The following is a 14819-nucleotide window of genomic DNA, read 5'->3' as shown; positions in this document are numbered from 1 at the left end:
GCAATTGGGTTTCCCCTGCCCTTTCCCCACTGCTCAAAGGTAAGGCCTGTCTCAAGAATACAAAATGAAGTGAATCTAGTCTACACTGACCTCACTACTGCAGCTACAAAATGCTAATCTTAAAACTCTTCTTCAAAAAAAGGGAATAATCGCCTCTACAAACAAGTTATGTACCGGATAAAGTTTCCCTCAGGTACAGCCTTACCTGTAAAATGTTAGTAAAAAAGTCATGGTAGAACATGGGCCAATCTTGACGGCCAATATCAACAATAACTTTGCAGAGCTTGTTCCGGATAAAGTAAGGCAAGGTTTTGTGGTGAGCCAAAAGGAGTTTGGGTAGGCAGCTGCGGATTTCCATCTTATCCTGAGATGGGACCCCAAGCCACATTTTATTGATTAGATTCTGAAAAACAAACATACATCTTAAAGTTAGCAATCTACACATAAAAATAACCAATTTTCATTCAAAGGTTAGCTGTATCACCTCAAACAAGAAACCCTGATTTTAAACAAAAGTTTGGGACAATTTGGTAACAAGAGTAATAAAAATTTTCATATCCTATAATTCAATAATCCTATTCCTAGAAAGAGATGCTAAATAATTTAATTGAGACAAAAAGCTGTTGTGTAAAAACTGTCTATTATGTCACTTTCTCTAACAGCCACCAAAATATAATAACAAAAACAACTTTAATGTTCAAAAATAGAAGAATGGCTTGGTGAATAATGGTACAGCCACTTACAGGAATATAATATAAAGGTAAGTGGGGGGGGGGAGCAGAATACAAAATGGCATGACAATGCGATTATTATAATTAGGTTTTTAAAAAGTGTGCATAGACCCTGGTTGGGTGGCTCAGTTGGATGGAGCATCACCCCATACACCAAAAGGCTGCACGCTCAATCCCCAGTCGGGGTGAGTACAAGAGGCAACCAGTAGATGTTTCTCTCTCACAAGGATGTCTCTCCCTACCACCATTTCCCCGTCCTCTCTAAAAATATCCATAAACACATCCTCAGGTGAGAACTAAAAACAAACAGGTAATTTAAAAACTGTCCAGAGGAAGACAAAAATGGGAAGAGAATCAATAAAAATAAAAATTTTTGTGGTTAGGATGAGAGTATTCTGGATATCATCTCTCATCCCAAACTTTAATTATCTTTCTTTTTAAAATGATAACGTGGAAGGAAAATTACATGCTACCACAAATGACCTACCTACCTAACCCCATCTTACCTTTCTGGGTCAAAGATTAAAAAGTGCCCAGGAACCCCAGACACCTGGATAAAGGCAGCATGTGGGGAAGCCCTGAGCTGAATTACTACTGCTTCGCAGCCATCTGTACATCAAAGCTAAAGTCTAGTGCTAATGACACTGCAATGTGACTACAAAATATCTTTCAGAACAGTATAAAATTATCTGACAACTTACCTCAAATACCGTCAAACTGTACATCATTACATAGTCATTCCTGGTGCTGGAGAGAAAATACAGGCAGAATCTCCAGGCTCCTATTTGCTGGGCAAAGTTATTAAGAAGCTCCTCTGGAAAAGTTAAATAGCAACAAAAGAAGGCTTTGAAAATACATGAAATTACTACAAGGCTGGGCTGTCTTATAATTTTTTTAAACGTGCTCCTCTTCGTATATGTTGATGTTGTCAAAACCAACTACAAAATCCAGCTGATTTTTCAACATAGAAATGACAGACCATACGATATTTTTCTTACTCTGAGGTGACCAGAAGCAATGACAGTATGCTCAGCCATTTTAAAGTCAGTGAGCTTGCTAATAGAAATAATGTTTTTTAGGCAAAGAAACTTTCATTGTTAAAGTTCTTAGCCTAATGTGTGGATAGGCAGTTATAAGAGTATCATTTCACCTTATAAATGATAGTTAATTGTTATCTTGGTTCCTCTGGGTAGGAGATACACACAGTCCTACACAAATAATATCCCTTTCTTATCACAAAATATTTAATTACAAAATCATAAGCATGTAATTCTGTAATACAATATCACACTCAAGTACACCATATGAAAGTTTAGTGAAATATTCAAATTAAAACTATAAATTATTACACCCATTATTACCCTACCAACCACAATCAAGCAGACGTTCTGCCAAACCCTGAATACGTTATCTCCCCACCATTCACTCACACTGTACACACACAATGATGGCTAGAGAAGTAGGAAAAGATTAAGACTAACCTTGTAAATAAAGGATAGACAAATATGCAAGTGAATTCAAGATGGCTAATTCTCTTCATTTGGTTTGGTTTTATTTTTAGCTACCACCCAAAAAAAGTAAATAAGAATAGCAATTATGGGAGATGCCAGGCACAGCCCTGTTCACATCAAATCAGTTAGAAATGGGTTTCTCCACCTTTGGCTGCTGGTAACCTCAGCCAGAACCAAAGAAAGTGAACATTAAGAGTCTGTCACCATGTTTCTGGACATGCTGCCCTTAAGTCACCTTAACCTGCTGTACTGGTCATGAAATATAACAGAAAAGGGATAAAAATACAAAGGCAGCAAACCTGGGAGATTCTAGGAAGTCCTTGGAAAAGCAGGAAACATAGCAGCCCGTTCTCATCATAAAGTGACTGCTCTGCTAGACCCTATAACATAGGCTAAATGCACCAAAGCAGTCTCATGAAAAATTCCATAGAAGGCCCTGGTTGGTTGGAACATCATCCTGTAACTGAAAAGTTGTGGGTTCGATTCCCAGTCAGGGCACGTAGCTAGGTTGTGGGTTTGACTCCCAGTCGAGTATGGGCACATATGACCCCTGGCTCCATATGCATAAGATCCTCAGCCCTGGCAGATAGGGGAGGCAATCAACAGATGATTCTCTCTCGCATTCACATTTCTCTCTCTCCCTTTCTCCCTCTTTAAAAACAATGGGGAAAAAGCCCTGGCTGGTGTGGCTCAGTGGACTGAGTGCTGGCCTGCAAACCAAAGGGTTGCAGGTTTGATTCCAAATCAGGACAGCACATGCCTGAGTTTCAGGCCAACTCCTCAGCTGGGGGCACGTGAGAGGCAACCACATATTAATGTTTCTCTCCCACTCTTTCTCTCTCCTTTCTCCTATCTCTAAAAATAAATAAATAAAATCTTTTTTTTTAAAGTCCTTGGGTGAGGATTTAAAAAAAAAAAAATCCATAAAAGGAAGCTGATGGCCTGCTCATATAAAGTAAAAGTTTCTAGAAATCCCAGGGGTGAAGTCAAACTGGAGAGAATGATCACTGGCTGGAAATGAGAAACTCTGGGCTCTGTTCTAGATCTTGCCACTAATTCACGGAGTCTGATCCCAAGCGAATCATTGCTCCTCTTTGACGCTTCAGCTTCCTCCACTGTTAAAATGCCTAGATTGTCTCTTGGGGTTCCCTGCTAACAGCTCTATTTCTAGAGCACTAATAATATATCTTTGGTGGAGAGCACATGGAGCCTCCCTTCTTTCTCCCAACTAGCTAGGATGGCCTTTAGTTTATCCCATGACATCAAAAAGGAAACAAGAAGTGGTTCCAGCCCACGCATTGAAATAAAGCTGAATTAAGACATGCCCCCTATAGAGAACAAAATCCCAGCCTCCCCTTAGCCTTCATTTAAATTAGACATTTGTAGCATCTGATTACTTAAAGATACTTTTAAATAAGATGAGAATACAAACACATTCAGAAGGTTGTACTTTTAATTCGTGAATGCTGAAGGTGAACAATATTTGCTTTGTAAACCAAAAATTAAGAGAAAAACCAAAAACAATTCAAGTATAAGTGAAAAACAGGACTTCAGAGAAATTAGTGTTCAGCTATAATAGACTGATATAAGGGAAAGATCCTCTACCTTTTTTGACTGAAATCACTGGTGCTATTTTCACTGTAAAGTACTTTGGTAGTATAAAACTAACCGGGATCACTCTGGGGGCAGGAGAAGGGTCAGGCTAACCGTGTATTAAGAGAAGATCTAGGGGAGCAAGCAGAGTAAATCCTCTAAGCCAAACTCCTGTTCATCCACTGGGCTCAGCTCCTGTCTGTACTCCTGGTTTACAAATGCTGTGGTTCTCCACAGGGCACTCCCCCAGAAAAGAAAGGCATGTACAGGACAAGCCCAAAAGAGTCCACCAAGTTTAAAATGAAAAGATGTAAGAAGTAGGCATCTACCAGGAGCTGATGTGAGGCTCAAAGGATGCAAGGCAAAATGAGCTATATTCAAAGACGTACTGGCCACCTAGGAATCCAAACCCTAATCAAGCTTTGGACAAAAGGCATAAATCAGCTATAACACTTAACTTGTCAACATGTTAGAGAAGCCAACTGGGACAGAGAAATGGGCCTCCACAGAATTCCACCTAGAAAAACATGGCCAAGGAGGTAAAAGCAATGAACGTAAGGTCAGTACAGACATCCGAGGAAAAAACCTTTAGGTCTGAATAGAGAAAAATTTTTCATTTTTAAGTTCAGGGGTTAAATGAGGACTGGGAGGGAAAAGGATTATTCTAGGACCACAGTGCAACATGTCCCTGAGGCAGAGATCTGATAACTTGAATATACTTTCTAGTTCAAAGTATGCCTTAAAGAATACTGATCATGTCAATGAATATAAAATTCAAAGAGGTTCTAAAAGGTGCTGAGGCTCCCAGAAGACCTGAAGTAAATATACCTACATCTCTCTGTTTGGAGTCTTCATTTATCAAAACTTGCAGAATGGGTGAAATAACCGAGATAAGGAAATGGAGGTAAGGAAAAAGAAGCAAGAAGCCCCCAAAAATAATACCAGTTAATGGATCTCTGAGCACTCAATGAGATTCAGATCAGATATCTACACATCAAAAACATTCCCATTTTGATACTTTTATGAGCCTTTTTAAATTAATAGTCACAGACTTCTTATAAAGTTCAACAGTGCTGAATTAAGACCAAAGCAGCAGCAGGGGTTTCCCACACTTCACTAAAGAAAGAAAATCCATCACTACAGATTACAGTGGGCTCTATGGACTGTACTATAGTCCTTACAGCTAGATTTGCAGAACTCACCAGCCACCAACCAGCAGAACCAGAGCAAAAAGAACAAGAACTCAAGGAGAAACATGCAGGCTTGACCAGCCAAGGCTACCAACTCCTTCCTGCCCACAGGGTCCTTTCCACCATAAATGACTCTTTACAACTCAACACTTCACTTACCTATCTCACGTTTTCTTTCATTGGTTGTACAGTCATGAAAAAACTCTGTCATCAGACTTTCCAATGCCCTGAGGGAGGCTTCTTCAGATGCCTAACAAAGAAATTTGGGGGGGGAAAAAAAATCAATAAACTATATCTTTAGTTCTATCGATCCCCAGTTCCTACCAGGTCACATTCAACAGCAATAGTAATTTACTTCCCAAAAACATCCTGGTTCAACATTCTTCAAATACATGATATAAGCCAGAAAAACTGAAGGGAATTTTCCAACTGGTTCAAAACCCAAAGTTTTAGTATAGTCTATAAATTCAAGCTATTGTGCAATTGTTTTTCAACTATTTATGCTTAAAAAAAAGAAAAAAAGGAGCAAACTCTTCAAAATTTAACTCTGGAAACATACTGAAAGCAAATTAATAGCCCATGGCCCTGACTGAATAGGCAGCGTGAAGACATTCAGGGAAAAGATTAGGGCTCCCTATAGACTATCTGTCAACAATACATTTGTCACATGTCTGAATAATTTTGACTCGGAGCAATTGTAGTTAAACTGCTGCATGAATTCTTGGAGTTTTTGCAGGTGCTTCAAGAGTCATATGTCCAGTCAACTCTCAATCTCTTGTGAGCAGTCAGCAGAGATTAAGGTGTAGCTAAGAGCCAAGCTGAGCAGGAACTCAATTATCAGACAGCACCTCCAATCATAGACCCACAGAGACAGCCAGACTCTCAGAACGGCTCAGGTGGAGAATGAGAGGAAAGGGGCCCAAGACCCCAATGCTCGCCCCCGCCTTTCATATAGAGGCCTAAACCCACTTCCTCTTCTCTCATTGAAGTAGGGAACCATCAGCTGCAAGGAGTTTAAGTCAAAACTCCTTCATACAACCCATCTGCAAAACGTGAGCATTCCTAGACTATTTCTGAATCCTCACTGGCATTAATCTACCCAGAGATAATTAAGAGCCAACAACAGTTCTGACTGCTTAATTATCTAATTCTCATCTTCCCACCCATCTTCTCTATTGCCCCCAGAGAGAGAACTAACTCATAAAAATCTGGGTATTAAAGCAACAAGCCCATATTCAAATGTGTTATGTACCAAACCATAACATTAATGGAGGCCTCCACATGGTAATTGACTTTTAAAAGGACGGAAGAACTTGGACCATCTCTGTGGATAAACCAGCACAACGAGTTCTAACTACTGAAGCTAATTCAGGTTTGCATCAGCCCATCTATTGGTACATCAACTAGCACGTGCAAGTACACTACACAGGGCATGAGGGCCACATTCAGGCAGTGTCAGGCATGCTGTCCCTGCCCTGTTGCGGTCATAGTTATGACAACTGTGCAATGACAACTGAACTCTGACATGCTGAGTGATAATAAACAATAGTCTTAACACTTGTGAATATGAGGAACTTTCTTATCTGAATTTTATATTTATGATAAAAATTAGCCCTCTATATCCTTTTCAAACCAATATATCACTTCAACTGAAAAATATTCTTGGATTGCAAAGTAAGCTGTTTTATTTAAAACTATACAACTTTTTCAAATGTAGAAATAACTAGATTGCAAGACTAAAATAAGACTGCAATCTTTTTTAACCCATTTCAGGTTTTTGTGTTGATCAAACCAGCATCACTGATCTCATTCACTGACTTTCAAAATAAATGCTATAATGTCAAATTTCTAAAATAAATTTATATTTTAAAAAAAGAATGCTTTGGTGTATCTCATGAACTGATTTGGTGTATCATTTCATTTGAAAAAATAATTTGCTGCTTAAAAATTGTTTATAGGAAGATTTAAAAGAATCAAAGGAAAATCTCATATGGTAAAATAACTTACTGACAAAAAATAAAAATAAATGTAACAAGAGATATTTGTTGAACTAAAGTCAGTTATTTGGTTAAAATAAATCAATAGTTTTTCTGGAGCCAAAATGGAGTCCTGAAAACATATCTTCAAGTGACACTTGCTCCACAACTCTTTCTTGTTGTAAATCATTTTGGAGTAGATCCTGGAAAAAAACCTGAGCTCATCACATTCAGGCATTCAACCACCAAGGCTTATTTCATACTGGTTTTTAAGGCAGAAGTTTGTGAACCTGCCAACTACTGGCCCTACGTTAAAGGCTGTTGGGGCAAGTTCCTCACCATCTCCCCAAAGAATCCAACTCTATCTCCACTCCAGGTCCCATTCACCCTACTCTCCCTGCTCCAACCCAAAAAGCTAACATTCTAGCAGAAAGTGGAAGGACAAAAGTATCTACAAGGGTCATAGGATGGATGCTCCCACCAAATGATGGTTCATGAAAAAAGAAACTATAACCCAATCTGGTGTTTTTCACTTAAAACAAATAATGTGCTGTTTGCATTTCAATCACTTCTATAATTGCAATACTAATAACCTACCTCACAGGGCCTTAGGAGGCTCAAATGAAATGATCTATGAAAGTTCTAAGACGTTATCTAATTTCTAGTTATGGCTGCTATCATTTTTATTTGGTCTTAGATACCAAATGAACACAGACCAAAACAAAACAAGAGAAGTAGTCAGATCTACTTTGAAACTGGAGATTCATACCCTCAGACTGAAAGGCTTTTCCAACTGATTTCAAAATGAAACTATGTAAGGAAAGGAGGCTGAGACTTTGTCAAGGTCAACAATCAGAATAGAGATGTAAAGCCAAAAAGAAAAAATAAAACATGTTCAAGACCTACAACTTGTTGAAGGATACCAGAAAATTTCCCTCATTTGGCAAGAACACTGTTTCATGAAGGTGGTTAAGTGAAAATCCATACTACAGTGGATTAAAGAATTAATGGCAAGTAAAGATTTGGCAAAATTCCCCACAGGCTACACTTTCAAGTAATAAAGGGACAAAGAACATAAAACAAAGAATAACTGTCATGATATAATAGGAATAAAAGGCTTTAATTCCCAAAGGCTACTCAAGCACTGTCCCAATTTATGAAAAACACTGAGGACTCAAATAAACCCAACCACTTCCCATGTTATGCTTGCGATTTAAGGGCCAGAATTTGAAGAACTAAGGGCAGGTAAGGTTAGCTGCAAACCAAGTGAGACAGTTATGCAAAAATATTCCACTTGGATTACAGATAGAAAATGCAGGAGGTAGAACAACAAAGCTTCCAGAAGAGAATATAGGACATCTTCATGATCTTGGGGTAGGGAAATTTTCTTGGACAGGACACACAAAAGCACTAAACATAAAGGAAAAGATTGATAAATCAAAATATTCACTAGATGGAGCAATAGAGAGTATAAAGAAAAAGCCAGAAAAAATTGTCAATATAGAAAACAGAGAACTCTCATCAGAGTACAGCAGGTCCTGGAATTACATGGTTTTGTTCAACATGGTTTTGCTACAACACTGATAAGATGGTGTAGTGACTTAACTCTTGTTTATATCAATTAGCCTGTAATAAAGTTGGTTTCTTTATATACGCTTTGTTTCACTTAAAGTCACAGAACCTATGGAGGCCAAGTGAGGACTTAAATCAGTAAGGAAAAGACAAACAATATTTTTGTAGGCAAATAAGAGAAGGGTATTCAAAAGGCCTATACATAAAATAAGTGCTCAACCTCACTAGTCATGGGTAAATGCAAATTAAAAACAAGACAGTGCTACACGTCCCCCAAAATGGCTAAAATTCAAAAGACAGTCATAAGCGTTAGTGAGGATGGTGAGCAACCGGAATGTGCATATATACTGCTGCTGGCAGAAGTATACACACATATAACCACTGTGGAAAACCACTTTGCAGCTTTGCACATGTGTACTTTATGACGCTGCAATTCTACCCTTTGTTAAAACATCCAATAGAAATTTGTATACCACACCCCCGGCCCCGGAAAAAAAACAAGGGAAAAAAAGTACACAAATATTCACGGCAGGCACCATTATTCATAATATCCAAAAAAAAGTAAAAATCTAAATTTCCATCACCAGTGAAATGTATAAAATTTGGTTTATTCATCAGAATACTGTAAAACAACAAAAATGAATATTGGTACATGCAACAACACGAATGAATCTCTCAAACACAATGTTGAGTGAAAAGAAAGCAAAACATCATTATTGATTTAATGTTAATCTTCAAAAACAAGCAAACAAATTTATGTGGTATATTCAGAATAGTGGTAAGTTACCTTTGGGAAGAAGGAATTCTGGGATGCTGGTGATGCTGTTTTCTTAATTGGAGTGTTAGTTACACAAGAAGGATCGTTTTACATTATGATTTGTGCACTCCTCTGTAAGCATATGCACACAATTTTTTAAAACAACGTTATACCTGTTTTTAACATTCAAGTTGGTAAGCCTAGAAATTGTGTTTTTCATCTATTAGCACAACTATCAAGAGCAATTTGGGTGCCTGCAGGTAGCCTGCAGGTAAAGTCTAAACATGAAACTCCTAGAATACTAGGAACCATAACTTTCTTCAGGGATGCCAGGATGGCAACACAAATTATTACAATTCCATAAACCTATGCTTCCGCAAGAGTTCCTTGGCTTACTTCAACAGCAAATTAAAATCTTTGGGCAAGATGATGAGTTAAATTTAGCTGAGAATATATTCTTAGAAAGCCATGTAAATTTTGAAAATAGCCAAACTCTTCTGTTCTAGAAAGAGTTAAAATCTGCAAAGTGGAGTTTTCAACCGTGCCTGCTGAAATTTTATCTGCTCCTTTTACTGTACTGCTCATGGCTCAGTTTATTATGAAACTATACTATTGACTCATTTATTATTAAATTACTAAGTCAACTAAGACCCATAATCACCTAATTATAAGAAAAATTTGAAAGAAGGGGAGAGTCACATAATTTGAAATCGTCTTTGACAATTCCCAAATCCTCTGCCCACAATAAATGTCAGCAGGTCTGACTGCTTGTTTAACACTATTTCTTAGATTTGTACCTTTCCCTCACTACTAATTCTACCAGGCCCTAACCACCTCCTGCCTAAAGTACTATAATTATTTTTTAACCTGGTCACCTTGATGTCAGCTTTCCCAATTCCAATCCAATCTGCACTTCACCACCACATAAATTCTTGTAAATAGATCTTTTGCCACAATTATTTTATACCTAACTTTAAAGAGCCTTTAAATCTGTAAGACTGAGGGACTGAACTATTCATTCACAAATAAGCTCAATACTCACTAAATAACTGATACTGTCAAATAACTGCGGGTGTCCTAGGGAGAGAAGGCAGGCTCTATGATTAGAAAAATAGAGCTGACGGTTTACACCCTGGAGTGGTGACATGCATATAAACTGATTCAGGAGCCCAAGGAGAACTAACTCTGAGGGAAACAGGCAAAGCTTCAAAAGAAGTGATAATATATTTTGGTTTTGAAAAATACAGAGAAGTTCATTAGGAGGAAGGGAGAAGAAAAGCATGCCTGATTCACCATTACCCACCACAGGAAGCCATCTCTCAGTTTGAACACTCACGGTGGTCTCATAAGCAAATTCCCATCATGCATTTGTTCCTGGGTGTACAATGCATAGTTCAGCCTTGATGCAGTATCTTACTAAGGATCCCTTCTCTGTTTTCATCTTTTGTCTTTGTCCTGTGACTAGTACTACAGAGTTCTGCCTGTGGCACTGTTCTCTGCACATTTCAGAATGGCACAATTAAAAAAGCACAGGCTCTGGTGCCCAGTTCCTTGGGTTCAAATCAGAATGTACTTCAACTTTGGCCTCGCTGGCACTCTTTTTCCTCTTGCGCGCAAAGGGGAATAATAAAAGAACCTAACACATGGGGTTGTTCTGAGAAATAAAGTAATTGATGTAAAGTGCATAACAAACAATGTCAGAAAGTAGGAGCTAAAAGTCCTACCTGCAACTATTAATATTTCATAGATATTAGAACATAAACTGTCTGGAAAAAGCCTGCTTTTACCCCTGCATTTGCTATACCATCCATTATGGACTTGTGCTCAAATATTTCAGACCAAATTCAAAAGAATAAAAAGAACAAGGAGACTATTAGTATCACTTTCATTTTCTCAGGAATACTAGTACATATGACTCTTTTTAAATTTCCTCATTTAAATACTCTGATCGTAACCTTTGCTCAGATGCACTCAATGAGTATGTTCTGAAAAACAGGAGACTGCTAATAGTAATTTAAAAACAAACAAACAAACAAACAAACAAAAACTGAGACCACACGTGGATAATACAGTGTTTTATCCCTTAAAATAAGACACCTAGATGACAGTTTTCCCAAACCCTGATTGAATGTGTAATATTTTTACCTGTCTCTAAAACATCGCTCTCTAAAGTATAACCTTTTACAAAACTGGTAAGGGGTTGGGGGGGGATTCTTTTTAAAAGAAGCTTTAATTAAGCTTTTTGCCACCCTCCTTTTCTAAGAGGCACATTTTGTATATCCTACAAGGAGATGAATTACATGGGACTCCTGTATTCAGGTTCATGGCCTCCTTGACACAAAACCTAAAAAAAAGTGAGAACTAACATCCCAGAGTCCCATTTAAATATTCTTGTGGCATATCTAGAATAATCTGATAACTCTATTTGCTTGTATGTAAAGATTTCTGAGAAAAGTGATTCCATACTAGCACGCCAAACATACCTCCTGTGTTACAACAGATGCCACTGGCAAAGAAATTCAATCTCATATAACCTTCTCTGGAAGCTAACAGGATTACCATGGATGTCTAAACTCTCAAAAAAAACATTCTCATCCTTCCCTGCTCTTCACCATTGCAAAGAAAACAGATAAGGAAAAAAATATCTCTTTGGTCTGCACATGAACTATGAGATGAAATATGAAGTTTAAAATACTGCACAATGGGAATCAATGTGACATCTGCACTCAAGTTAGCACAAAACACTAGAAAGCAGGAAAGTACACCAAGAAAGCCCCAGTCAGAAGAATGATATTCAGAACTAGTCTTCCTTCCATCTTTCCTGTCACTACTCGTGTCTCAAACTGCAGATGCTGTCCTTTTTAAAAAAAGAACAAAAACTAAACAAATCATGAGGCAGCAGATACCTCACTTTATTTCTCTAAAAGCAAACTGGTGAAACCAGTTGAATTTTCGAAGTCTAGCACTCAGACGTGCGGTCATTGAAACCGCGGGGCACTGAATGGCTCACTCACAAGTGCAGAGCTAGTAAGTGGCAAGCCAGGTCTCCTGATCTCAGGTCCATCCACACGTATGTCAGGATGTCCCTCAGCCTGTTCGTGAGAGGTAGAGGCAAGGTTAAACGTAGCGGGGACTGGGATAAAGATATACAGCAGACCCTTGAGCAATGTGGGGCTGGGCACTGACCCTCAATGCACTCGAAAATCTGCACCTAACTTTTGACTCCACAAAAACTTTACTAATAACCTACTGTTGATAGGAGCCTTACCACGAACAAAGTCAACTAACACATTCTATGTTAAATGTATTATATACTGTATTCTTACAATAAAGCTAGACCAAAAAAAAAAAATACTGAGAAACTACATACACATATTTTATGCATTCATGATGACATGCCTAACTTTTTATTAATTTTTCAATAACTCTAGGCTCCACAGTTCATCTGTTTTTTTCAATTATCGCAAATCTCCAAAAAGATTCCCAAAATATTTACTGAAAAAATCCACTTATAAGTGAATGCACATTTCAAAACCAGGTTGTTCAAAGTCAACTGTTCGCTGAGGTAATTAACTCTAAAAACTATGTACACAGTTCCTGGGGGAAAAAAATGTCTTTACTGAGAGAAACAAACAGAGCTACACCATGTTCCAGAAAAGCAAGGCCAGAGTAGGTGCACTTACAACCTATGAAAATGTGTCTGGAACTACTGAAGTTATACATTTACCTCCTTACTGTCTTGCCTACAACTAGTATTTGCTCTTTGGGAGTAACTACAAATATAACTTTGTACAGTATCATCATGCAGACTCTTAATATTTGATTAAAACATATACCTGGATGCATCTAAACATAATTCTAGTCATTAAAAGGCAATTTTCTGCCATTAGTCTAAACCTACCATAAAGCTGACCAATGGTAAAATGTTCCCCCCAGTATTTGAGTTTGCACAAGGTGTCCAGTCAGATTTTCTGTCTCTTCCATGAACAAAGGGGTCTGTTTACTGCTAAGGACCATGAGTTAGAAGCAGGATGACTGCCAGGAGCCTCGCCCAGAAAATCCAACGGGTCCCACTGTTGCTAGTGATGAGGTGGAGGCAGCATATTCTGTCCCCACAGGGACCAATTAGAGAAAACATGTGGTACACAGAGGACAGTACGTTTTATGCTGGGAAAACCTATCCATGTACCACTGGAAAGTACATAAAAACAAGAAACGCCAATTAGCTTCCAATGGACAGGTGTACTTGTTTCAAATTTTTTCAACAAAAGACTAAGAAGTACTAACAAGTAAATGCTATACCTGATTCTCATCTAGATCCTGTGTAAAGGAGGGAAAATGCTATAAAAAAACATAATTGGGCCAACCGATAAAATTAGAATATAGATTGTGTATCAGATAAAAGCACTGAATCTGAATCATTCAATAAACTGTTTGAAAGCTGCACTAGGGTTATGTAACAGAATATCCCTATTAGGAAATACACTAAATAGGAGTAATAGCTCATGACACAGGCAACTTACTTTCAAATAATTCAGGAAAAAAAAATTGTATGAATGCCCTGACTGGTGTGGCTCAGTTGACTGAAGCATCATCTCGTAAACTGAAAGACAATCTCGGTCAGGGCACGTGTCTCGGTTGTGGGTCTGGTCCCCTGTCGGGGTGTGTTCAGGAGACAACCAATAGATATTGCCCATCAATGTTTCTCTCTCTTTCTCTATCTTCCTTCCTCTGTCTGGAATCAATGAATTTAACCTCCAGTGAGGATTAAAAAGAAATTGTATGTATGTACACATGTGCATATACAGTTGACTCTTGAACAACAGGGATTTAAATTGCGACAGTCTGCCTATACGCAGATTTCTTCCAATAAATATACAGTCAACCCTCATATCCCCAGGTTTTACATCTGCAACTTCAACCAACCACAGCTACAGAGGGCTGACTGTATGCATTGTTTTACACTATTTTATACATAAGACTTGAGCATCAGTGAAATCTGGTATTTGTGGGGTGTCCTGGACTCAATACCCTACCAGTACCAAGGGACTGAGTGTTTAGAGAATCAAAAGTCAAATGCAGACTTTCAGCTGTGCAGGGGTCAGCACACTTAACCCCCATGTTGTTCAAGGGTCAATAGTAAACACATAGATAAAATGCAAACAAAGCAAATGGAAAAATGTTAACAATAGGTAAATTTGGCTAAAAGGTATAAGAGTGTTCTTTGTACTACTCATTCCTTGCAGTCTTTCCATCAGCTTGAAATTATTTCCAAATAAAAAGTGTTTTAAAATGTCATCTGTTGGACTGGTACCCTCCACCATGCTCCTCACTGTCTAAACCAGCTTTGCAAATAGAAAAGAAAGAGTGAGGAAATGGTAGAACAGGAAAGAGATTTTTTTTTTTTCTTTCAGACTGCAGCCTTAACATCACACTGTTTCTGAAAAATGATATTAAATAGTCAAGACATTAAAAATTTTGCATCTACT

The 14819-nt window shown here is 38.1% G+C and overlaps 1 protein-coding gene across 1 annotated transcript in view; it reads right to left on the bottom strand.

Annotated features, from left to right (window-relative positions):
* XPO6 (exportin 6) overlaps positions 1 to 14819 on the bottom strand; it is a 115319-nt gene that overhangs the window by 76663 nt on the left and 23837 nt on the right. Inside the window, exons 2-4 of the mRNA XM_054582781.1 lie at positions 5185 to 5275; positions 1433 to 1545; positions 206 to 403 (exon numbers count right to left, since the gene is read on the bottom strand). Of these exons, the coding sequence (XP_054438756.1) occupies positions 206 to 403; positions 1433 to 1545; positions 5185 to 5275 (402 nt within the window). The remainder of the gene's footprint in view (positions 1 to 205; positions 404 to 1432; positions 1546 to 5184; positions 5276 to 14819) is intronic.

Source organism: Pteronotus mesoamericanus, unplaced genomic scaffold, assembly GCF_021234165.1.
Source record: "Pteronotus mesoamericanus isolate MK-2021 breed Mesoamerican mustached bat unplaced genomic scaffold, CSHL_Meso_final contig_72, whole genome shotgun sequence".
NCBI classification, from domain to species: Eukaryota; Metazoa; Chordata; class Mammalia; order Chiroptera; family Mormoopidae; genus Pteronotus; species Pteronotus mesoamericanus.
The sequence above is the reverse complement of the archived record's forward strand: the minus strand, read 5'-3'. Positions and strand labels throughout refer to the sequence as shown.